This window comes from Natator depressus, chromosome 1 (genome assembly GCF_965152275.1).
Source record: "Natator depressus isolate rNatDep1 chromosome 1, rNatDep2.hap1, whole genome shotgun sequence".
Lineage (NCBI taxonomy): Eukaryota > Metazoa > Chordata > Testudines > Cheloniidae > Natator > Natator depressus.
Window position 1 is genome coordinate 203,133,576 of NC_134234.1, and position 26,473 is coordinate 203,160,048.

The 26,473-nt window shown below is 44.4% G+C and overlaps 1 protein-coding gene and 1 long non-coding RNA gene across 2 annotated transcripts in view; one reads left to right on the forward strand and one right to left on the reverse strand.

The window, feature by feature from the left end:
• Positions 1–317: 317 nt before the first annotated feature.
• LOC142000466 (uncharacterized) lies at positions 318–25,778 on the forward strand. The gene is made up of 3 exons (XR_012642252.1): positions 318–640; positions 16,040–16,165; positions 25,614–25,778. It is a non-coding gene; the product is annotated as an uncharacterized LOC142000466 (long non-coding RNA).
• The window catches only part of RABL3 (RAB, member of RAS oncogene family like 3), a 28,894-nt gene continuing 4,583 nt past the window's right edge, over positions 2,163–26,473 (reverse strand). Inside the window, exons 3-8 of the mRNA XM_074974734.1 lie at positions 25,728–25,857; positions 15,859–15,973; positions 14,175–14,325; positions 11,877–11,948; positions 6,660–6,698; positions 2,163–2,950 (exon numbers count right to left, since the gene is read on the reverse strand). Coding sequence (XP_074830835.1) covers positions 2,885–2,950; positions 6,660–6,698; positions 11,877–11,948; positions 14,175–14,325; positions 15,859–15,973; positions 25,728–25,857 — 573 coding nt within the window. The 3' untranslated portion in view covers positions 2,163–2,884. The remainder of the gene's footprint in view (positions 2,951–6,659; positions 6,699–11,876; positions 11,949–14,174; positions 14,326–15,858; positions 15,974–25,727; positions 25,858–26,473) is intronic.

Here is a 26,473-nt window from a genome sequence, read left to right on the forward strand (position 1 = left end):
ATGTTTTGGCAACCGATTGAGATCTAGAAGTCTACACCTAGAGCGGATTGCAGCTCAATATTGCTCAATATTATTATTATTAATGGGCATAGTGATGGCTGCCTTAATCTGCAGATAGACCTGATGTTTCAGGCTGAGAGGTGTAAACAACTCCCATTTATCTCAACTGGCTGCTGACATCAAAGCCTAAAAATAACTAAACCTAGTTAACTATTTACCAGAACACAACAGAAAGGATGATCACAGTTTGATAATTTGTAATCTGGGATTGTCTTGTTTTGATGTGATGAGCAGGCAGCCCTTTAGCGGTGGACAGAACTTCAGAGAGTTCCATAACTTGTTTTCCCCCCAATCTGTGCCCGGGTTGCAGGCAGAACTTGTTACTACTTCTTGCAGCAGTAATTTATCTGCTATCAGATGCAACAGGAAGTGGCTCCCTCCAGCCCACAACATTGTGGATCCCAGTTGCTGCAGAGGGACTTCCACAGGGTGAGAGAGAAAGTAAGGTACAGAGCAGGAGCCTAACCTGCTTGCCCCTTTCTACAGGTTTGTGCTCCTTTCTGCTCACAGAAGAAATGGGGAGCATTTCAGCCTAAATAATCCTCAGATCATCTTGTGAAGAACTACCACCATTTTAAAGGTGAGGAAACAGAGACAGAGAGGTAATGTGACTTGCTTAAGGCTTTCAAGGGAGGTGAGAATAGAACCTAAAATTCCTGACTTCGAGTCTCGTGCTCTAACCACTCAATCATACTCCTTCCCTAAATTGCCCCTGCAACTTGATTATACATAAGGAATAGATGCATGAAGTTTGCCATTCCCAATCAGACCACTAATTTCCATTATCAACTGGAAAGGAGCCACAACCCCTGGGAACAGAGGTCAAACTGCTGAGCCATCCCTGCTGAGAAAGCGGCTGATAAATCAGCAGTGCACGAAGCTCTTGCTTAGTGACTCCCATCTTGTCACTCTTAAATGAGATACTGAGAGGCTAAATTTGGAATCTATTGTGTGCTCTATTCATAATCAAACCTAAGGTTTCACTGAACATACCACAACTAATTCAGGGACTTCAGTGATCTATTTTAAAAGACAACAGTCTCACGGTTAAAAGCTCAAGCCTGTAAATTAGGATTCATGGAGTCTATTCCTGACCCTGTAGTGTGACCTTGGGAAAAATCACTCAGATTCTCATTTTCAAAGGTGCCCCTGATGGCACTTCTGCAGCTACCTCTAATAGGGCACCCAAAACTGGAAGATGTTGAAAACTTTAGTCTCAATGTCTTTGTACCCGTTTCCCTGGCTGTAAAATAGGGATATTGATTCTCACTGTACCTCACCCAGATGATCGGTGGCTTAGTTCATTCAGGTTTGTAAAATGTTCTTGAATCGCTTTGGTGGAAGGTGCTGGAGAGAGGGAAAGTAAAAAGTGTTCGTATTTTTACTTTTCATAAGTTAGGTTTGGTGATCCTATCTGTCATTCCTGCTTTGTGACCAATAGGCAGCATTCAATTACTCCCACTCAACAGCCAGAGAAGAGCTGCATGCAGATGTAATGTGGAATCCGCAGAACTCAGCCTACTGTCAATTTCACACCAATGCTTTACTTTCTTCTACCCTCATTTATTATTAATTTGTATTTATATTTAACACTAGCTCTTAGTCAGCCTCTAGCCCAGGCTAAACCATTATAAGGTTACCGTGAGAATCCACTGTGAGAGAGGGGAAAGGAAAGCAGTTAATACTAGAGCTTTGGGATGCCCATTTAATTACCTCAAACACTTTCTTTCTCCTCCCCCCGCCCCCCTCGATACAAAAAACATTATATTTAAGAGTGCAGAAATTGCTGTAATAGGTCAGACGAGTGGTTCATTTTGTCTAGTATCTTATCTCCAGCAATGGCCAATACCAGATGCTTCAGAGGAATTACTTTCCCATAAGAGAATTTTCTTTCTAACCCCCAGAACTTCATGGTTAGGTCCAACACTTAAGCATATGGGTTTATATCTCTTATAATTTTCTACCCACTGTATTCTAACTGTGGATGTTTTTATGATTTATATTTTGGTCTTATCCATTAAGCTTATGGTTTCAAACATAGATTGTCAGATTGAGTTCCACACGCACATTGTAAAAACATACCTCCCTTCATGAATTTTAAGTTTCTTGGAGTATCTGATCTACTTTCTCTGTACTCACCAAACTACAAATACCAAACTAAACAGCAATATAAACACCACTCTCTCTTCATGGGGAATTGTTTTTCAGGCTTCTAATCATTTTCAGCACCTACCTCTGAACAACCTCTATTTCTGTTATGGCCCTTTTGAGATGGGGTGACGCAGAACAGAGTTCCAGCTGAGGCTGTACCACTGATTTATATGATGGCTTTTTACTGTTTTCCATCCTATTTCTTATACAGTCTTATAGTTTGCTTGCTTGTTTTGCTTTATGTTAGTGTAAATGAGAAGACTGTTTAGTGTTCCCTTTCTGCTAGAGGTAAAATTAGTATAATTCATTGAAGAGTGTTCATAAATGTTCCAAGATGGGGGGCAAAAGTTACACATACATGCTGTGCATGATAATGTTTCCCACAACAGCATGGGAAACAATGAATTTATTGCATCAATTCAAAAAGATCCAGTATTTCCACAAGGTTCCTAAGCCTAGGAGAGAGTCTGGACCCCAAAACTGGTTTTGGGGATTCTTCCCTGTGCCTTCATCAGCACTGGTAGCTTCCATAGTCCTGGTGGCCAAAGCAATCAATAAAATGTATTTTGCCTGGCATGATGATCGTTGCCTTTAAGAGTCCAACAGGGACAGGAATGTTGCTGCAAACGGAGAGAACTCATCTTCCATTCAGTCTCTGGACACTGAGCAGTGTTCAGTCATAATGAAGGCTCTTCAGTGCACCACCTCCAAATCTTTTTCTATCAGAAAAGCCAGGAATCTGTAGATATGGAAGATGTCACCATGTCAGAACCAGCAAGAATTCCTTCCAGGCCACATTAACATGTATGTTACCAAGTTGACAACATTACCTCCTTCCCATCACACTCTTCCTTCTGAGTCAGGGCAGACCAACTGCTTCAGCATGCTTCTAAGATGTGCCATCTTTTGAATGAAATGTAAAAGTGAGGTCCTGACCATTTGCCTTATAGATCTTTTGGGGCTTTATGTAAGACTTGCAGTGTGAGCACTATTGTCCTGGCCAAATTCCAACTTGGTTTATTACATTGTTCCTCACTAAATCCCTCTGCAATTTCAATTGTATACAGGAGTCTTTGTTTCCTCTTCTAAACTGTTGTACACCATTACTGTGCTCTACTAAACAGCTGCTGTGTTCTACCCCAGAGATAGCTGCAGTTTTGCAGTAATTGACCTAACAGCCTTTATCAAGTTGTGAAGCTCTGTGAAATCCATCAGAATGAAAAAAGCTGCAGTAAGGTATCAGCACTCATTTTTCAGCTGCATATGTGCAGATAGTGCTTGTGCACATAGTGCTTACACTGTGAGAATCAGCGCTTACAAAGAAAGTCTATTCAGAACCACCACACGCTTCCTTGCTTAATGGGATTTCAAACAGATTTGCACTGCAGAGTGCCTACAAACACACAGAAAAGCGGTCCATGGTTCTTTAATCCTGTACTACGTAGCTCCCCTTGTGGCAGCATCTCCTGTAGCTATCCACGAGATTATGGTTTAGGAGTCACCTCACCCCTTTGTCTACACATGGGCAGAGCTGAGGTACTCACTCAACAGGACATGCTACCTTTCTCACTGCTCTGTCACAACAACCCCGGACAGTCAACCTACTGTATAAAAGCAGCATCAAAATATATGGTGATGCCCAATCAAGAAAAATATCAGAACTGGCCAAAAGCAGTACATCTGAAGACAGGGGGTAGGGGACAAGGTAGTTTAGACTTCACAATAAAACAGCCTGCTGGGGTTATACCCTATAGTGGTAGACTGAAGCCTGGTCTACACTAGGAAATTAGGTCAGTACAATTATGTTGCTCGGGGGTGTGAAAAATCCACATTCCTGAGTGACACAGTTAAAGCGACCTAACCCCTAGCGTAGACAGCACTAAGTTGACGGGAGAACAGTCCCATTGACTGAGCTACTGCTTCTTGGGGAGATGGATTATCTATGCCAGTGGAAGAACTTCTCCTGTCGACACAGATAGCATCTTCACTGAAGTGCTACTGCCACACAGCTGTAACAGTGCAGCTGTGCCACTGAAGCATTCAAGTGTAGACAAGCCCTGAGAAAGCCACAGATCTTAGCAGAAATGTCAATTCAGTGGAGAAGTATAAGACTTGGGCCTTTCAGCTCAAAGTGCTTCACAAACTTACAGTGATAGACAAAGTGGATACACAGGAATCACTAAAATGCAGTCAGCTCTGGAGTGAAACTAGGCAACTCTATACAACAGTTAAGAATAGCATATCCAATTGAAACTGCAATGGGAAGCTATAGAGGCAAAATGTAATTATTAGAGTTCAAATGTAGCAGCACACCAGGGCTACCAATCAAACTTTTGTCAAAAGTGCTATGGGATCCTTAAAACTGAGGTCTACCTCACTTGTGGTTATTATATCTCAACCAAAAGATAGCACAGCATCCCAGCACTATACTCGGGTGTTGACTCGGAAGGCAGACTGCAACAACCAGATTCAAGAGCACATTGCCTAGAGCATCCTCTGTGTTCTGTGGAGGTTTCCCATCAATGCTGGGTTGGTCTGACCACATTCTGAGATCTGACTAATGCTATGGCTGCAAGCTAAAGACAAGATGCGTATGCTGAGGCATGATTTAAAAAACCCCCACAAAATGTGTTTAGGGTCTATTCTTCCATCCATGCTTAGGAGAGTTTTACCATGTAAACTCCACAAAAGCATGAGTGGGAAGAGCAGATCCCACTGCAGAATACCATGAAGCCCATTATATGTACAAGGAGCAGATAATTTCAAACAGTAACACTTGGGGGTGTACTGAAGCTCCCAAATCCTTGTTGGGTTTGTTTCTCTACAATATGTATGCTGACTTGTTTAAGCTTCTGTACTGTCATCGAGGGAGCAGATCAGAGTAGTTGGCAGTGAACTGTAATCTTTGGCCCTTGGCCATAAAGAATAGAAAGTTAATCCTTGGTTAGCCACTAAAACCTATCATACACAATAATGTAATCTTGCATCATGGCTTTAAAAACAAACAAACAAAACCAGGCTCCTGCATTAAGCTATTATCTTCATGGAACAGAGATTCTCTTTTACCAGAGGAAAAAAGCCTTCAGGATTGAAATATGAGAAAACAGATTTGCTTTAAAAAATTCTCATGAAAAATTAAAATAATACACTTCCGGCTTTCATTTTCACTTTTTCTCCCTCCCTAAAAGGAAGAAAGCACAGCACAGTATAGTTTTTTAATATACATGTTTTTCTATGACATTTGTTACTAACATGAATGAATTAAACCTCACTATACTTCATAGGTGCCAACTCCGTGGGTGCTCTGGGGCTGGAGCACCCACAGGAAAAATATGGGGGGTTCTCAGTACCCACCATCAGCTCCCACACACCCCTTCAGAGCCTCCTTCCTGCTGGCGGGTCCCACTCATTGTCTCCCCCTTCCTCCCAGCGCCTACCGCGGATCAGCTGTTTTGTGGCATCAGGAGGCGCTGGGAGGGTGAGTGAGGGTGCAGTGCGCTTGTGGGAGGGGGTGGAACTGGGCGGGGCAGAGGCGGGACCGAAAGCAGGCCGGAGGTGGGGCATTGCAGGAAGGGGTGGAGTGGGGGCAGGGCCTGGGTGGAGCCAGTGAGATTAGAAACTCAGCGCCTATGCTACACTTCTCTGAGGTAGGTCACTCCTGGATTGTATTCCCAGCTCAACACTAGCCTACTAGGTGACAAGTCACTCTCATAGGTGCTTCGGTCTTCCCAGCTGTAAAATGGGGATAATGATACTACCCTGCCTTGTAAAGTGCTTTGACATCGACTGATAGAAAGTGCTATCTAAGAGCCAGGTATTATTATTCCCCTTCATGTTACAGATGTAAACACTGTGAGGCACAGAGGGATGAAGTAACTTGTCCTAGGTGGGAGAGTCCAGGTCCCAGATTCTACTTAGTGCTTCCAAAACTTTTTTTTTAATTAGTTAAGCATTCACCATCCAACTAAGTTGGTACCATCCTGGCACTTCTCTGATAATTTCTGCTGCAGCTGGTGGAACTATCATTAAAAATGTACATTGTTAGCCCTGGTTATGAAGGAAACTTGTTGACTGCGATTCAAAACGGTGCCATGTGATTCCACAGAAAACAGCCTGAAACAACAGCTCTGAGGGAGTTGCTAACTGAGCCCCCTTTCATCTCAATTCCATCGGATTCCCAGAGGTGGCAATTTAAATGTCAATATTGTTAATTATTTCACTGCTTATCATTTTATAGCCAAAAACATCCAGATTGTGGGTGAAACTTGTAAAAATTAGCACCATCTTTCCCATGCATCCAACTACCGATCATCACTTGCATTTGAACCACAATCTCCTATGTTTGGGCAACCAGGAGCTCATATTTTAAAGGTCAGGGCCTTGTCAGCCAACAAAACCCACAGGTAGCATTGTACCCCAAAAAAAACCACAGAGAAAAAACCACAGACCTGATTACCGTCTCGTAACAAGTATCTCTTCTCTATGACCTGGGGAATGCAATCAGAGAAAGAATTTAGAAGGTGTGGCATGTACATACCATTATAATGTGATTAACACTTTAAAGACATCAACAATTGGGATACTACATTCTCAAATGACAAATCCTGACTACAGACTGCCTGTGCTGGAGGATGCCGTGGAAGCAGTGCCCTCACTATAAGGGGCAAGAGGGAGCAGCTGATATTGCTCTACTGCAAATCCCTATCCCCTCCTTTCCTTAAAAAAAAAAAAAAAATCCTGGCCAAATTCTGGTGTTTGTACGAGAAGGTGATCCCCTGGGTCCCCAATGCCATCTCCATCCCCTCCCAGGGGACTACTAAGTGGCTTGACCAAAGCATTCCCACTTCCAATTTGGCTATTTTCCAGATTTACCCTGACGTTTTTTCTCTGGGGAAGATGGGTGGGAAATAAAGCACTAAGTTTTATTCCCCCAGATTTGTTTTAAACAGGAAAAGCAATGGTGGGCACCTACATTTAGCACTCACTTCAGTGCTAGAAAAGTGCACTGCAAACCCACCAGCCTGCACAGGGACAATGGATATTTGCTAGTGTACTACAACACTTTAAATTTTAGTCCAGTTTCATTGTTCTAAGCAGATACCATGGTCAATGTTTCACACAGAATAACTGTTCTCAGGAAATCTCCAACACTGAAGAATAGCTACCCAGTCCCCTCCCCTACCTAGAGATTACAGAATTACAATCCCAGACGTAATCAAATCTCAAGACATCAATTGCAAAGTAAATGAATGAGGAAAAAGACAGAGATGAACATTAAGGCTGGGGAAAAGTCACAGGAGGCTGAAGATGATGATATGAAATCCAAAAAGTCATGAGCCAGCAAGCTGGGGCAAAGTCTCACCCAGAAGTGAGAGGAGTTTCAGTGACAGCAAACCACATGTACACATGGTATATGATGCTAGGTTTTACCCCAATCTAACTGGTTTAAAAAAGGGGTTACAGACACTTATCCCATTTATTCATCACTCTCTCTTCCAAGAGAAAGAGTGTTTCTACATCCTTGATGGAGGTCCCCTGTATTGCCCTGATATACAGGCAGTCCTTGGACTTATGACACAGTTGGTTCCTGAAAATTGTGTTGTAACGCAAAATGTTGTAACTCGGAACCGCAATCCACTCCATTACAGGACCGAGCGTCGTAAAGTCGAAACCAACGCTATAAGTCGAATCAGGGTGTCAATTCAGAAACCTCATCTGACCTCCTGTACAGCACATGCCATAGAATTTCCCCTACAAATACTTCCTAGAGCAGATCTTTTAGAAAAACATACAATTTTGGTTTTAAAATGGTCAGCAGTGAGAAATCTACCATGACCCTTGATAAGCTGTTCCAATGGTTAATTACCTTTACTGTTATATTTACATTTTATTTCCTGTCTGAATGTGCCTACCTGCAGCTTCCAGCCAGTGGATTGTTATACCTTTCTCTGCTAGACTGAGGAGACCATTATTAAACATTTGCTCCCCATGCACTTATAGACTGTAATCAAGTCACCCCTTAACCTTCTCTTTGTTAAGCTAACTAAATCAAGCTCCTTGTGTCTATTACTGCAAGACATGTTTTCTAATCCTTTAATCATTCTTCTATCTCTCTGAACTCTCTCCATCCTTCTTTGATTGTGGACACCAAAACAGGACCCTGTATTCCAGCAGTGGTTGCACCAGAGCGAAATTCAGAGATAAAATAAAAAGAAAAGGAGTACTTGTGGCACCTTAGAGACTAACAAATTTATTTGAGCATAAGCTTTCGTGAGCTACAGCTCACTTCATCGGATGCATTCAGTGGAAAATACAGTGGGGAGATTTATATACACAGAGAACATGAAACAATGGGTGTTACCATACACACTGTAATGAGAGCGATCAGGTAAGGTGAGCTACTAAGAGCAGGAGAGCCGGGGGTGGGGAACTTTTGTAGTGATAATCAAGGTGGGCCATTTCCAGCAGTTGACAAGAACAACTGAGGAACAGCGGGGGGGGGGGGGGGGGGGATAAACATGGGGAAATAGTTTTACTTTGTGTAATGACCCATCCACTCCCAGTCTTTATTCAAGCCTATGTTAATTGTATCCAGTTTGCAAATTAATTCCAATTCAGCAGTCTCTCGTTGCAGTCTGTTTTTGAAGTTTTTTTGTTGAAGAATTGCCACTTTTAGGTCTGTAATCGAGTGACCAAAGAGATTGAAGTGTTCTCTGACTGGTTTTTGAATGTTATAGTTCTTGACGTCTGATTTGTGTCCATTTATTCTTTTACGTAGAGACTGTCCAGTCTGGCCAATGTACATGGCAGAGGGGCATTGCTGGCATATATCACATTGGTAGATGTGCAGGTAAACGAGCCTCTGATAGTGTGGCTGATGTGATTAGGCCCTATGATGGTGTCCCCTGAATAGATATGTGGGCACAGTTGGCAACGGGCTTTGTTGCAAGGATAGGTTCCTGGGTTAGTGGTTCTGTTGTGTGGTTGCTGGTGAGTATTTGCTTCAGGTTGGGGGGCTGTCTGTAAGCAACAACTGGCCTGTCTCCCAAGATCTGTGAGAGTGATGGGTTGTCCTTCAGGATAGGTTGTAGATCCGTGATGATGCGCTGGAGAGGTTTTAGTTGGGGGCTGAAGGTGATGGCTAGTGGCGTTCTGTTATTTTCTTTGTTGGGCCTGTCCTCAGCTCTCGTCCCCTCATGCCCCTACTCTACTTGCACTACATTCCAGATGATGAAGATGTCATCAGGGTAGTGCTTGTCAACCACCTTGTCACCCACCTTGATTATCACTACAAAAGTTCCCACCCCCACCTCTCCTGCTGGTAATAGCTCACCTTACCTGATCACTCTCGTTACCGTGTGTATGGTAACACCCATTGTTTCATGTTCTCTGTGTATATAAATCTCCCCACTGTATTTTCCACTGAATGCATCCGATGAAGTGAGCTGTAGCTCACGAAAGCTTATGCACAAATAAATTTGTTCGTCTCTAAGGTGCCACAAGTACTCCTTTTCTTTTTGAGGATACAGACTAACACAGCTGCTACTCTGAAACCAGAGATAAAATAATCTCTCTATTCAATCTTGAGATTCCTGCTTATGCACCCAAGGATTTGGCCACAGAGTTGCACTGGGAGCTCGTGTTCAGCTCTTTATCCACCATGACCCCAAATCTTTTTCAGAGTCACTGCTTCTCAGAACAGAGTCCCCCCTCCTGTAATTATGGCCTGCAATGTTCCCTCTAATTTTTTACATCCACGTGCGGAATAAATTTGATGTGCACCAATATGGAGGTGATGTGTGGCAGGAGTGGGCCTGAGGGGTTCAGTGTGTGGGAGGGGGCTCAGGGCTGGGGAAGAGGGTTGGGTTACAGGGGGGTGAGGGCTCTGGGGTGGGGCCAGGAATGAGGGATTTGGGAGGGGGCTCAGGGCTAAGGCAGAGGGTTACGGTGCGGGAGGGTGAGAGCTCTGGCTGGGGGTGTGCGTTCTGGGGTGAGCCTGGAGATGAGGGGTTTGGGGTGCAGGCTGCCCCAGTGCTGGGGCCGGGGGAGAGGCACCTCTCCCTGGCCGTGGCAGCTCCAGGGCTGGGGCGCCTCTCCCCTCTCCAGTCTAGGCCCTTGCGGCTGCGCGCCTGCATGGCCCTTGATAGCCTGCTGTGCAACCGTGCAGCTTAGAGGGAATTTAGGTGGCCTGTATTCTTTGTTCCTAAATATATACATTTACATTTAGCCTTCTTAAAATACATATTGTTTGCTGGCACCCAACTTACCAAGCCATCCAGATCATGATGTATCAGTGACCCACCTTCTGTGTTATTTAGCACTCTCCCAATTTTTGCTGCTTCTGCAGTGCTCCTGGCTCACGGAGCAAAAGGCCAGAATCAGACATCAAATCCATACTCCAGCCCCCACACCCATTCTGTTCCCATGGGTGAATTTCAAGAAGTGGGGATGATTAGCGGGATAGAACTAGCTAGGAGTCAGGCATAGTGCAGTAGGGACCGACAGAACATTTCCCATTCACCACTTAATTTTTTCATGTTCTGGGCTCCCCATATAACTCAGACAACAAAACTCAATGATTTACACAATCTCTGCTGTCAGAGTCTTCAGTCTCATCTAAAACGTGACTTAGTTAAGTTAAACTAAAACTCTTTGGCAAGTCTGTAATGCAGACCAGTATTAGATTGAAAAGCTTTTCAGGGCAGGGACTGTCTTTGTTATATGTTACTCCTGGTGGAATTCTGTGCCAAAAAAATTAAAAATTCTACACCAAAAATTAAAAATTCTACACACAATATTTTAAAATTCTGCAAATTTTGTCAAAATAACACTATATAATCATGCCAGTTTCAATTATTTGGTAATTTATTTCAAAATAGTGTCACCAAGTATGTCTGTAACAATACAGACACACACAAAAATTCCCCCAAAAGTAGAGTGTTAAAGAAATCCCTATGACAACCCACTTCCTATTTCTCTGCTCCCTCCCCCGCAGAGCCCAGCCAGGGGGCCAGACACCCACAACCCCTCCCCCACAGAGCCCAGCCATGGCTCACCCCAGCCCAGGCACCTACCCTCCTCCCCCCTCAGAGCCCAGAGGGAGAAACAGCCTGATGCTCAGTCCCAGGTTTGTGTGGAGTTTCCTGCACGCTGCCATCTCCTTCCCTCAGGACATGTGGGGAACTGCAGCTGCTAAGAACTCTCTACTCTCCCCCTCTGTGTTTTCTATGTGCAAGATGGGCTCTGCCAAGTCCAGCAGCCCCTAGTGGCGGCCAGCAGCACCGCAGCCCATTTCTGTGGGGGAAAGGAAAATCTGTGCAAAAAACAATTTCTGCAAAATTCTGCATTGCACAGTGGTGCAGAATTCCCCCAGGAGTAATGTGTATGTATAGCACCTAGCACAACACCTAGCCCTGGTCCATGATAGGGCTCCAAAGTGCTAATGTAATACAAATAGTAAATAATAGTCATAATAATAATTTAAGGGAGATTAGTCTGAGAACTACCCAAAGCCATTTTCACTTGCAATTCCACACAGGATTTGAACCCAGCTCTCAAGAAGTGGCAAGTGAGAGCAGGAGCCCAACTATACCGTTAGCTCTCAGAATACAGACAGGGTTAATTACATAAAACAAAAACAACAAACGTAATTGAATTTGCATCACCTTATCAAAAAACCTGCTGAGCTTGACAGCATTGGATGAGCCTGCAGCCAGATAGCGGGGATTGGTGCAGTCCTGGAACACACAAAAAGCAACTCATAATTAGGAACCATGTTATGCAACATTCTTTAAGGAGCAAGAAAGCTACTGAAAATAACCAGGTACTCAGCACAACTCTTCATCTTAAACAAAATGTTTTCTCAAGGTGCTTGATTTCTATAGAATGCAAGGACATGCAATGACAGGCCATATTGGTGTCACTTTAAGAACGGATTACCTAATAAGACGTAAATGGGTGAAAACCAAGCCACAACAGCTGAAATATTTGGTTTTGCTGCAATTAGTCAACCAGCAGAGGGAATACAAGGAAATCAACAAGCCCCCTTCCCAGAAACATGCAGACATGACCACTGAAGCAAACATGGCAAACCCATACTGACTTGTGTTCCAAAGCCATTTGGAAGGACATGGGGGGCGGGGAAGATATCAGTGACTTCCAAATGGAAGAGGACAAAACGGATTGGGAAATGTTAAAAAAAATAAAAGTTTCAGTCTTTTAAATAGGGTTCTACTCACAAGAGGTGGCTTCACCCCACTTCCAAAACTCTGTGTTAAAGGGAACTTTAGAAGACCCACTTTCAAATGCAAAATCTAAACTAAGCTGTTTATAACAAGCACCAGCCTAACATTTTTTAAAGGCACAAGAACAGAAACCGGGGGGTCTATTAGTAGTACAGCAAGAGGTGCCCTCCACAGCAGTCATTCCCAACCACTAGCACTGGGGCATCAAGCTCTAACTCCTGGCACTCTAGTCTCTCCTTCCTCCCTTTATGTTGAGTTGCTATGCTAGGCCTCAGAGCACTACTGTTACCCACTTCCCGTTTGACTACATGTACTCCTATAACAAAACATGGACTCCTTGTTCTAGGGTTTAGGGAAGCTCAAGCTCCTTTGCAGGCTGAAATACACACAATGGAATGGGTGGTTGTGGGCACAGTTGATGTCATAGTCTGAAGTGGCCTGAGTAGGCTGTGAACCATTTGGCTACAAGCTATGCAGAATGATGTGGTTAAGGTAGCTCCCAGGATGTTGTGCTGAGGAACCAATCAGCTCATAATTCACAACAGCAGCAGCATTGTAAGAATATTACGAAAGTATCGAGGGTGCCTAGTAATCAGCAGAAACAAGGAAGCCTTCTTGTTGAGGAAGTCTATAGGAAAGACTCTTTCCTGGCACTGGCTGCAACTTCCAGAAGAAACAATTTAATGATAATGAGAACAGATAATTCTCAGACCAACTAATGATTTTTCCTCACATTAAAATGCAGAAATCATCAATGTGACTGGTGAGACAGAAATCTAGATTCCCTGTTTGTACCACTACAACTGGAGTGCCTCACACCTTAAAGTTTACCAACAAAGGAAGTCACTCTAGATGTTATCCTCTTCAAAACCCAAGAGGCGCCGGGAAGCAAATACATCAGAGCACCTTTCTATTCCATGTTAGAGGAGTAGGTCCTCAGTGCTAAATACAAGACAAATGATTCTTGATACTGATCAGCCACTGATGGGGTTGGAAAACTGAGTCACTTCTTCCCACAAATAAATAAATCAGCCAGGAATTTCTTGTAGAGTCCTGAAGCATCAGCTTTGTAAACATGAACTAGAATTTGACACTTGCCTATTAAAAAAGTGCTGACAATTTTTTTAAGTGAGCTAGGTGCTAAGGAAAGGTGTTGGTTTTATAGCCCTGGAGACTGAAACCCTCTGTTCCCACAAAAGATAAAGAAGAGGACGCTTTCCCCATAATGTCCTGCTGACGTGTCTCAATTCTGAACTAAAGTCTCATCTCAAAGCATTAAGAGGGAAGTCCAATTCCAAAGCAGAGAAGCAGGCTGAAAACTTCAAGACTATATCTGCATTCCCCAGATTTAACTTCAGCCAACCATTATACATCCAGCCACCGATTTTGCCCAGGCAATGGTATAGATATAAATGGGTGTAGTCTGTATGTGCTCAAAAGAAAAGTGAGTGGCAGAACCAAGTGACTCCCAATCCCCTAACCCCTAGGCCATCCTGCTGACTTCCCACAACCAGCTCCTTTCTATAACTGAAAGACAGCTACTATTTCTCCACTATGCTAGCAAGGGGTATGGCTAACCAACACTGTAAGCGACCTCAGCGTGACTGACCAGGCAATCACCAGTAGCCTAGTTCCTGTAATTGGGATCGCACAGTTCTCTTTGCTGGAAAGCATCATGCACAGTCAAAGATAAACAAAACTTCTGGCAAAAATACTAACCAGATTAATCTCTTCTGCATTGAAATCCTCAGCCAGGAAAGCTGTTCTGGTCAAAACTTCATTGCGCTTAGTCTCTGGGATCTGGTCCAATTTGGTTCCTATCACCAGCAGCGGAATCTGGTTATCCGCAAACTGTTCACGGTCATAGTCCCTGTGCAGTGAAAAACAGAATAATACAAACATAGATGAATGTGACAGCCCTATCCTTTCCACTCTAGGTGGGTGGGAGATTGTTGGATACTGTGTTCTGACGGCCAAGAGTGTTTATGTCTGGGTCTTGCGGGAGGGTTTCTGCAGTTAAATCACACTGCCTGTTGGGAGATTTAGAGTGGAAACAGATATGGAACTAGTAACTAGCACCTGAGACATGGGTTGAGGCTTTTGTCTGAAGAGGACAGGGTGGGAAGCAGCAGCAGCTAAGAGACGAGCTGGATCACAATGCATGAGCTGGAGAAGAGCAGGAAGGAAATGGCAGCTGAGAGGCTGGTTGAGTCACACTGTATGTTTGAAAGGGAGAGGAGGAGAAGAAAGGAACCAGCAGCTGGGTTGGGTCAAGGCTCCAGTGTCGGAAAGGAAAAGGCAGAAGTAGCTAGCAGGCTGATGTGACCATGTTACAAATCAGAGAGAAAAGGAAACAAAGGGAGGGTAAAGGTGGATGCGACGCAGAATGCTGCTGCCCACATTCCCACAGTATCGGAAGACACAATGCAGGGCTAGATGGATCATTGGTTTTACCCAGTATGGCCATTCTTATGTTCACACAAACAAAGGAATGATACCATATCACTCCCATCATCAGAGAACTAACCTGACTCCCCATTCATTTCAGGGCCAATTCAAAACTCTCCTGCCATAGTTTTGAAACTTTCCATTAATTTGTTTCAACTGGCTTCACAGGCCTTTTCTCTGTCCCACCACATAAACTGGTGAGAGAGCCTTCTTCTTTACAGCCACACAGAATGTGGATTTTGGAGGACAAGCCTCCACCCTGTGTTTTTAAAATAGCAGCTGTGTATCTGTCTGTGGTGTGCATATAATTGGGGTTCTGCCCACCCCCACCCCCATTCCATTTCTCTCACTCTCATCTGTGTGATTTTTCCGGGTTTGAAAATCTTTCCCCTTATACCTGTAACAAGGAACAGGGGAAAACAGCAACAAATACCCAGTTAGATGGCACAGCACTGCTGAAAACATATTCTTTAGCAAGGCCCCAAAAAATCCCACTAAAGAAATCTGCAAGATTTAGTGAGTTTCATTACTCCTCACACAAAAAAAGCAAGGTAGGACATGGAGACAGCCACATTTTCATGAGGATTCCTGCTAGATGGCCCTGAATGCCACAAAGCAGCCATGGAAAACTTTGAGGTAGCAGGAAATGTACCTGTTCCCACATAAGCCTTAACAAATATGGAAGGAGCAATACAGAGACATGCTCCCCTGACTCCACGCTACTCCCAGAAAACCCAAGGATCTAGCAACAATGGATCTGGAGATGGAATAGCGGTACCATTTCTCTTCCACAGTTACATAGCTCTTCTCAGTCTTCCCAAGTACACCCTAGCCTGAGAACTCTGCACTTGGTCAAACTTCCTGTGGATTTCAAGTGGCCCTAGTGATAAGTGATGAAGAGTAATGTGACAGCTGGAGTCATGTGTCTGATGCTGTGTGCATCTTGTACACTCACCCATTCGTCACCAGCACTCCAGTTGGAGCCACATCTCGGTTAAGTGCTTCCAATGACCATCGATACAAGTTTTGGGAGGACTTCTTGTTCGTTAAATCATGCACTAATATTATGCCTAAATAGAGAGTAAAGACAAGACATTCCTTAATCATAAGATATTTTCCTAACCTCACCTATACAGGATTCACAGACCAGGAAGCTCTGGAACTGAGAGAGCCTCACATGGAATCTGGCTGAAAACATTAGTAAGGAGGAGCTGTTTGGTACGACTTTAAATTGTCTTGTAATTATGGAGACATGGTTAAAGGTAAGAGTACTTGTGGCACCTTAATGTGACCTGAAGCAAGAGAATGGAGGGATTGGTTTTGTGCCCTTCTTTTTTTGCTTTTTAATGGTGTATAAGGAAGGGCTAAAAGAACCTCCACCTTTTTTGTTTTAACCTTAGTTGTTTTTTTAACTTTAGAAGTATCAGGAATGCCAATTTTTGTCTTGTCTTTTTCTTAGGCATTTGAGTTAAAAAGGCATAAAAAATCACAGAGTTTTAAACAATGTATCTAAAAATCCTCTTCCTTCACAATGCTTTAGGTTGCAATTGTTTTACAGGCAAGGCTTGTAGCCCTGCCCATTATGAAGATTACCTGACAGTTTCCTTTATAAGACCCTGTTTTCAGTTGCTTATAATTTTGCCAAACTATAACCATTTGGGCTGAATTTTTCCATGCTGGGTGTTTGCCTCAGGCTGAATGTAGAATAAATTTTGAATAAGTTCAACCAATTTCAGTAATTTCCAAGAACAAGGCTAGAGAAAATACGTTGTTTTGCCCATGTTAAAAAATACCTGGTGAACTTTTCTTTGAGCAACTCTAGTGCCCGCACGCTTTGGAGCAGGAACTTGCAATTTGGAAGGGATGTGCCTTTTGTCATTCTTGTGAAAATCTGTCCAAAGCTGGCTATACTATAAGCCTCTGAAAAAAAACAAAAACAAACCCACCCCAACCCATAGTTCGCACATACTCCACAAAGACTCCTTAAATTTTAGTAGCTAAATTCCCTGAAGATTTCATCCACACAGGGCATGCATGAGCCTAGGCTGAGCAGGACCCTTCCCCGTAATTGCACCTCTGGACTGCTGCAGGCTGGGTCCATGTCTGAGCACCAGAACTATGAGCAGGGAGCCTGTCTCCCCTGGGATTTCAGTGACCCTCCTGCTGGCCACAGGCAGCATGGAGGAGGAAGCTGCTTGATTTAAATGCACAGGGGATACAGGACAGACCTTCGGGGGAAGGGTGTGGGGGGAAGTAGATTGGGACTAGGAGCCTTGATGTGGGTGGAAACAGACTGGAGCATGGTAGGAGGGGAAATGGAAACTGGGACTGAGAGTTCAGATGTGGGGACCAGAAGGAGACTAGGATTAGGAGCTAATGAGGAAAGGAATGGGGAGACAGAAGTTGGGGGGAGGGAGACTGAGACTGGAGGAGGAACTGGCTGGACAAGAAGTCGGGGGAAAGGTGATACTGAGATTGGACAAGGAGCTGGGGAGGAAAACTGGGACTGGGAGCCAGTGGATACAGGGAATGTGCATGGGGGAGAGGGGTCAGTGAGACAGATCAGATGAAGAGCCAGGAGATGGAGAAATGGAAACCTGCTTGGGGACAAGGAGCTGGGGTGTACAATTAAGGTAACTAGGAATTGCTCGGCAAGAAGTCTGTGACTGGGAGCAAAAACTGGGACCATTCCTCTGCTGTCAGCAAATATCTGTGAAATCCACTGGCAAAGTATCCCATCCTCCTCTAGTGCTGGTCCACACAGAGGAGAATAACCTACTACTGCTATCAATTACTCCATTAGTTCAAGTGGCAGAACTCTGCAGTTGATCTAAAGGTTCCAACCTGCTCAAGACCCATGGGGGTGTAAATATGCCACATGATGAATTTTCTGTTCTTCAGTTTTTTTTTTTTTTAAATTTAGGAAGTTACACACAAAAAACTGCATTAAAAACATAATTAATAGCATTACTTTGGGGGGAAATTCTAAGCCTGTGGTATACAGCAGGGCTGACCAGATGATCACAATGGTCCTTTCTGGCTTCAGAACCTATGAATATTTATGGCAGTTACAAAGTCCAGGACTCAAAAGTTAAGAATTGTCAGAATTAAAGTTGCCTGTGCAATCATAATTTAGCCCCCTTGTGCACATGAGTTATGATACAGTCTTCAATTACATGATCACATACTGTTTGTTCCACAGGATCCCTGCCTGATTCAGTTCTCATGAAGGACCTTTTCTGAGGGTGAAGCAGGACTGTACAGTGATGGAGACTATTGTCTGTTGGGCCCCTGCCTCATTTGTTGCAGAAGCCTGGAAGGTGTGTGGTGAATTAGGCAAGAGTTTGCAGGGAGAGAAAGTACGGTCTCATAGTTAAGGCAGTTGATGCTGCCCTGAAAACTGGACTCTAGCCCTGCCTCTGCTACAGAGTTCCTGCGTGGTACTCAGCAAGTGTCATTTCATAAGTGGTTATTAAGGCATGTGTTCCTCACGTTCTGGGTGCCCGAATTGAGTTCTTGGGGTCTGATTTGCAGAAGTGCGGGGCATTCACAGCTGCAACTCAAGTCAATGGGAACTGTGCTTTGAACATACTAAGTGCTATGTAATTCGAAGTTCTCTGAAAAAATCAAGTCGTAGGGATCTCCAACTGGGCAAAATTATTGGATATTTTTTACCTTAATCTCACCGTATTTCAGTTCCCCAGCCGTGCAATGGGGATATTAATACCCGCTTGTCTCACAAGCGTGTTGAGAAAATAAATTCATTAATGTTTGTGTAGCACTCAGATATGAGTGATATCCGTGATGAACACCAAAGAAAAGCACACGAAGAAATAAATAATTCAGTCTTCAGAGCAGAGTTTGAATAGCATGGAGTAAATAAGGCCTATGGCTACACGTTGAACAATGAGAAAAAAAAATAAAATATTGAATAGCTGCTCACTACGTAAGCACTGTCCATTCTACACCCTGAATGAGCCAGGAGTCCTGTAGAAAAAATAGTACATGATCATGTAATTAAAGACTGTATCATAATGCATATGCCCAAGTGGGCTGAATTAATGTCGCACAGGCAACCTGAATTCTGGCATTTCCTAACGTCTGTGTGCTTGACTTTACAACCTTAAAAAATAGTCTTTAACAGTTTTTAATATGTAATAATATATATGTCCTCATACTCCCAAAAATTCTCCATTCTTCCATAGAGTGACAGAGCAGACAAGACCTGATTTTCTACTGTTAAAGAAAAACCTTTCAGCCTTGCTTCATACATCACAAAGGGCAAAACCCCAATTTTTCATTAGCAGATCATTGTTAAGGTTGCAATCACATTTCCACAATAAGCTGCTCCCTTTTTGCCCCCAAACTCCTAAAAAGTCTTTTCCAACTCCAGATAGGTGTGGGAGTTTGGGGATAGAAGATAATTTTCTCCAAAGTAAGAGGTGAATTTACCATAACTCAGAATCAGCTGGGTCATCAGAAAATGATGGGCTGGATTTTCCAGTCTGCTACATTCACTTTATGCAGCAAAAGGTGAACATATCCTGCTGGATATTCCTCATGGTGAATTCCCCTTGTGTAGGGGGAATCTCTTGTGCAAAAGAGATGGAAGTGGCAAAACCACCTCCTTCATCTGCTCTGCCACCCTCTCCTGCCTTTCATAGTTTACCAAATAGCTGGTAGAGACAAGCACAAATAAGATTTCCTGTATTTAAAAAAGTTAAGCTTCTGGTCCTTTTCCTTGCCAAGATCCTTCAAACTGTAAACTCTGTGGTAGGAAAAATTACAGGCCAGTCTCAATAGTTGTTCTCTTGTCAGACACCCACATCTCACAGCTGGAGCTCCTCCTTCAATAAGCAATTCCTGGCAGCAGCCAGCACCTTTTCTTTCTCCCAACCTCCTGCCAAAGGAGACAAGTACTTGTGGAATGCCCCTACGTTTCTCCAGAATTTAATATGTAATTTAATTAAAAACGAGTAGAGAGCACTGCACGCCCACATGCACACAACATCATGCTAAGACTTTTCCATTTGTTCACAACATAAGCTCCACAACCCACAACTGTGGAAAGCTTCTTTCATGTGTCTTCGCCTGATCTCCCACAGACCTCACCCATCTTACACACTAACATTATGCCACCTTTCCATCAACACACCTGCCAGTACTCCAGGACCATGCTACAAAGGACCTTTCCCACCAGTGCCAGACAGGATCAAACAGAGTTGTTCCACCCAGATATTTGCCAACCTTCTCTCTATCCAGTGAGGCCCACTGCACAAGTCCATTCTCCTGGGAAGAACTACTCAAAAAAAGTACAGTACAGAGACATGAAGCCTGATACAAGAGAGAGACCTACTGTGATGGGTTGGCCCCCGCCGTCCAAGGTGCCACCTGATGTGCTGGGGTCCCACTGAGCCCTCCTGTCCCACCAGCCTGGATAATCTTTACTCTATGCTGCTGTGACAGGCTCTCAAGCCCCCTTCCATCGTGCACACAGGTAGGGACACACCCAGCTGTAGAATCACACAGAGTTTGCAATCAGCTGTGTGTGGGAGGACTCAGCTAAGGGAATTGCCTAGCACTCTGGTGCATACCCCCCCGGAGCGTAAACCCAAAATTATATTGTCTTGCGCTGTATAGAGATTTATATAGCATAAGCTTATGCAATTTGCCCCCTCCCTCAATATGGAGGAAGATACGCACAGCTTTATGCCTCCCCCAGTCATGAATTGCACAAACTGGGTTTTGGAATAAGCAAAGAACTCATTAACTAGGAAACGTAAATTTTAAGTGATTACAAGGGATAACAAACAGAACAAAGCAGATTACTGAGCAAATAAAACAAAAAATACAAACTAAGCTTAATACACTAAGAAATACTAGCTACAAATAATAATTTCTCACCCTAAACATTGTTTCAAGTAGGTTGCAGAGTTTCTTGAAGGTAAACTGCACTGCTTGCAGCTTAAATCTCCAGGGATTCCTTTTACATGCTGATCTGTCTGGCCTGGGCTCAACCCCTACCTCCCCCAGCTTAGTTCCTTTGTTTCTTCAGGCGTTTTCAGCAGTCTTCCTTCTTGGGCAGGGAGGCAGTGGAGAAGAGCCAAGATTAACTCACTCCCCAGCCTTAAATAGGATTTGCATGTGGCGGGAATCTTTTGTTTCCCAGTTTTGACCTCCCTTCCCATGGAAACGTAACAGCATTTCAAGATGGTATTCTGTATCAGGTGACATGATCACATGACCCTGCAGTGTCAAAGCAGCATCCCAGGAAACTTCTCAGGAAGGAGGGAGATTATCTTTAAAGTTCTATTGTCCTTCCCCATGGCCCATCCAGGCTGATTGCCTACTGTCTGGTGGGCATTCCCCAAGTATACACACAGTTGTAATTGTTACATACTCAATATTCCTAACTTCAGATACAGAAATGATACAAGCATACGAATTGGATAATCACATTCAGTAAATCATAACCTTTCCAATGATACCACACATGACCCATCTTAGTTATGCCATATTCATATCATAATATTTCTATGAAGATTATGGGGCATAGAGTTATACCTACCACCTATTGACTGTTCAAAACCCATCACCTGTCCACAAACCAGCAGATGCAACAAAGCCACAAGGACTCAAGTTGAAGCTCATTAACACCAGACCTGGAGTAAACAAACAGCAAACCACAGACTACTTCATCAGCAATGAAGCACCCAATACAGCCTGCATAATCAAGGCCTGGATGGCTTAAACTGCAAGCCCAGTGCCCCTGAATCTGAAGTTTTTCTGCCCATCATAGACCCAGAAAGGACAAGAAGTCAGGACTGCATTCATCTTCTCTTCTCATATAAAATCCAAGAGGCGCCTCAGTCAGACAAAGTCAATGGAATTCATTTGTCTGATGATCTAAACCAGGGTTGGGCAAACATTTTGGCCTGAGGGCCACATCAGGGTTGCAAAACTGTATGGAGGGCGGGGTAGAGAAGGCTGTGCCTCCCCAAACAGCCTGGCCCCTGCCCCTTATCCAACCCCTCCCACTTCCTGCCCCCTGACTGCCCCCCCCAGAATGCCCGACCCATCCAACCCCCCCCCCCGACTCCTTGTCCCCTGACTGCCCCCTCCCGAGACCCCCCGACCCTAACTGCTCCCCCGGGACCCCACCCCCTATCCAACCCCTCCTGCTCCCTGTCCCAACTGCCCCCTGGGACCCCACCCCCTACCCACACCCCTGCTCCCTCACATGACCCCTAAGATTCCCACACCTATGCAACCCCCTGTTCCCTGACCGCCCCCCCGAACCTCTGCTCCATCGAAGTGCCCCCTGCTCCCTGACTGCCCCCTAGAACCCCCGCCCCCTCACCATGCCGCTCAGAGCAGCATGTCTGGCCGCTGTGACATCCGGCTGGAGCTAGACATGTTGCTGTGCTACCCTGCAGGAGCGCGCAGCCCTGCTATTCAGAGTACTGCCGCGCGGCAGCGTAGCTGCTGAGAAAGGGGGACAGCAGGGGAGGGGACAGTAGGACCGTCCTTCCCTGCAGGAGCTCATGGGCTGGACAGGACGGTCCCATGGGCCAGATGTGGCCCGCGGGCCACAGTTTACCCACGTCTGATCTAAACCATAGCCAATGCTAATATAGCTTTCATGAGCATTTACAGACCACCAAAGACTAAAGGTTTCATAAAGGAGCTGACTGATACTTTATCGAGAGTGGTGTTGAAATACCTCAGACTTTTGAGGAGACTTCAACATCTTTCAGTTGGAAAAGCCCAAACTTTCATTTCCTCATTTGCTACTCTATGACACCTGCAGTCTAACCTACATAGGGTGTCACATCCTGGATTTGGTGTTGGAGAGGACATGCTGTATTTTCATATCTAACAAAGAGGCTGAATCCCTGTGTGACTGGTTCGGTCACAGAGACTCCCCTCGAGACTGTCACTCGATGAGCTGGGATACCACTGAGAACAACCCTCCTGCCAGAATAGGGGCCCCTCCACTCCTGTCTGGCTGAGTTAGACACTCCAGTCAGCTCCAGCACAGACCGAGAGGTTGGACGCCTCCTCTCTGCAGTTCACTGAAACTGAGATTCGCTCGGCCCAGGGGCTTCTCAGTTAACAGGGACCTTCCCAGCACGCAGTGTTCAGCCTTTCTTGGAGCCTAAACCCCAAATAAATCTGTTTTACTCTGTATAAAGCTTATACAGGGTAAATTCATAAATTGTCCACCCTCTATAACACTGATAGATATGCACAGCTGTTTGCTCCCCTGGGTATTAATCACTTACTCTGGGTTTATTAATAAACACAAGTGATTTTATTAAGTATAAAAAGTAGGATTTAAGTGATAACAGACAGAACAAAGTAAGTCACCAAGCAAAATAAAGCAAAAACACGCAAGTCTAATCCTAAAACATTAAGAAACTGATTACAGGTAATATCTCACTCAGAGATGTTTCAATAAGCTTCTTTCACAGACTAGACTCCTTCCTAGTCTGGGCCCAATCCTTTCCCCGGTACAGTCCCTGTTAGTTCCAGCAGACATCTCAGGTAGTAAGCAGGGGGTTTCTCATGAGTGGCAGCCCCCTTTGTCCTGTTCCATCCCCTTTTATAGCTTTGGCACAAGGCGGGAATCTTTTGTCTGTGCTTATCCCCAGCCCCGCCTCATCAATAGAAAAGTACAAGGATTAAGATGGATTCCAGTATCAGGTGACATGGTCACATATCCTGAGAGACCACAGCCGCCATTCTTCCTGGACTGGCCCACACGTACACAGGAAGGTTTGAAAGTAAACAGAGCCATTTACAGTTCACTGATTCTGAGGCACCCTTAATGGCTTCCACTTAATATGTTTACATCAGTAATGCAAGTTTATATCTTATTCTCCTAACTCCAGACCCCGTATAAATAATACATACAAACAAATAGGATGAACACACTCAGTAGATTATAAGCTTTGTAATGATACCTTACAAGAGACCTTTTGCATAAAGCATATTCCAGTTACATCATATTCACATTTATGAACATATTTTCATAAAGCATATGGAGTGCAATATCTCACCCTGCTTTAACGGCAAAAAAATCAACTAAATCTTAACTACAGAACCCTGACTGGTACCTCCATAATAAATAAATAAGGATCCCCATACAATTTTCCTCCTGGGCAGAGGAAGAGAAAAATAATGCTAAGAACCATACGTGACAGATGACGATCACATTGCTTAAGGTACTACTGATTAGCACTCAGATACCATGATAAGGAATATAGATTAAGAACCTGAATAAAATAGCATGTTTGGGACAAAATTTTCGGAAGTGGTCATTAACTTTGGTTGCCTCAAATTTTTCAGTGAACACTCCTACTCTGTTTCGGACAATGGCATAAAATAACGAGATACAGGACATGAAATATCATATTACACCTCTACCCTGATATAACGCGGTCCTTGGGAACCAAAAAATCTCACCGTCTCATAGCTGAGACCGTGTTATATCGGGGTAGGCAGAGGAACTGCTCCCCACCCCAGCTCATCTACACTCCGCCTCCTCCCCTGAGTGCGCCGCCACCGCTCTGCTTCTCTCCCACTCCCTTCCAGGCTTGCCACACCAATCAGCTGTTTGGCGCAGGAAGCCTGGAAGGAAGGGGGGGAAGAGAAGCAGAGCAGCAGCAGCGCGCTCAGGGGAGAAGTCGGAGGTGGAGTGGAGGCGAGATGGGGCAGGGAGCAGTTCCTCTGCACCCCCCCTTACTTGCTGCGGCCTCCCAGCCCCAGCTCACCGCTGCTCCGCCTCCTCCCACAAGCACGCCGCAGCTCCGCTTCTCCCCCTCCCAGGCTTGCCGCACCAATCAGCTGATTGGTGCGGCAAGCCTGGGAGGGAGGAGAAGCGGAGCTGCGGCGCGCTTGTGGGAGGAGGTGGACTGGAGCTGAGCTGGGGGCCCGCAGCAAGTAAAGCGGGGGGCGTGTGCAGAGGAACCGTCTGCGGTAACACAAAATTCGGATATAATGAGGTAAAGCAGCCCTGCTCTCCGGAGCGCAGCTTTACCAAGTTATATCCGAATTCACGTTATATCGGACCACATTATATTAGGGTTGAGGTGTATTCCAATTAGCACCTTTTTTCTCCCCGACTTGAATTTAAAGGATGATGTTTTATGAATTACATGGATATAAATCAATGTTTCAAAGCTAGGATACCATTTTCCCAGTGATATAAAGTATTAATTTCTACCTGTAGGTGGTTGTGAGATTCTGCTGTTAAAAGTTATTTTGCAGATGAAGTGAAAAAAGGCATGATGGTAATCAGAATGTTTTATGGGACAATATCTCACAGACTGCCAGGGCTGGAAATACTTGGCAGGACTAGCACAAATGATTTTACGACCAATAAATTTTTCCTAGCATAGGTCCTGAACCAGCCAATGGAAAAGAAAAGATTTAAGTCCCTGTATATTTGTGAGGCGTGGAAGAGTGAAACATGTCTTCATTACTGCACGCATAGCCTGAGGTAACCCTACTGAAGTTTCAAAGACCCCCTCTTGTGTTAGTTCTGAAACACAGGAAGGCTGAAACAGAGTGAGATACTGGATTCTGCTCATTTGCAGATCATTACTCAGAATGGTTTTCCAGCTCACAACTGGGTCCACACAGATATATTTGACTTAAGAAATCTATGAATTCTTTCCTGTCTAATTTTTTTTTTTTTAAGTGCAGATATCATAATAAAACCAGCAAGACGTGGGTGAATCCTGACTCAAAACCAATAGTGACATCTCACAAGAGAAAGCAGTCGGAAACAAAAATGGATTTACACCAAACATACTTTACCATTCACAGAGTTGTAAAACACTGCCCGTGTGCTTTTCACGCTACTAGCACTGCCCACTGAACCGCCAACATCCCACAACTCGATGTAGTAGGTCTTCTCTTCTGGGGTCCCCTCTTTGTAGTCGTGAATCTGGGGGGGGGGGGGGGGGAATCCATAAATAATCACAGTATCAATTGCAGAAGGTGATCCACACAATGCTGACCTCAGCTGGAAGGGCAAAAATTCCCAGTGTTGGAAAAGTAACTTTTAAATCAGAGTACTGGAATCAAGTCACAGTGTACTGTGAGGCTATCAGATCTCATCACAAACTACACATGTCTGGGCCAGGTTAGGAGACCTGCAATGGACACCACGGGTGCTTCAAGAAGCAGTCTTGCTGAGCCAGTAGAAGGCCTTCTTCCTTCAGAGATATTGGTGAACCTAAATCCTCACTGTGTTGCTTAGGGGCACTCTACTGCTAGAGCAGATGAAAAAAGTGAGGTTCTGACCTCTTGTGGTCATTAAAGGACACACAGTAATAGTAGCATGATTAAGATTAGCACTGGTGTCCTGGCAAAAGTCCAGATCTGATTACCTTCTGCCTCTCTAAATTCTCCCTGAAGTTTCAATTGAATTCAATATCCAAAATTTTTCCTCCTAAAGTCTGATGCGTAGTTTTGCTGTGCACTATTAAAAACAAATGCCACATTTCTTTTCCCAAAAAGTTGGAAATGGGCTTTGGGATCCTTTGGAATGAAAGATGCTG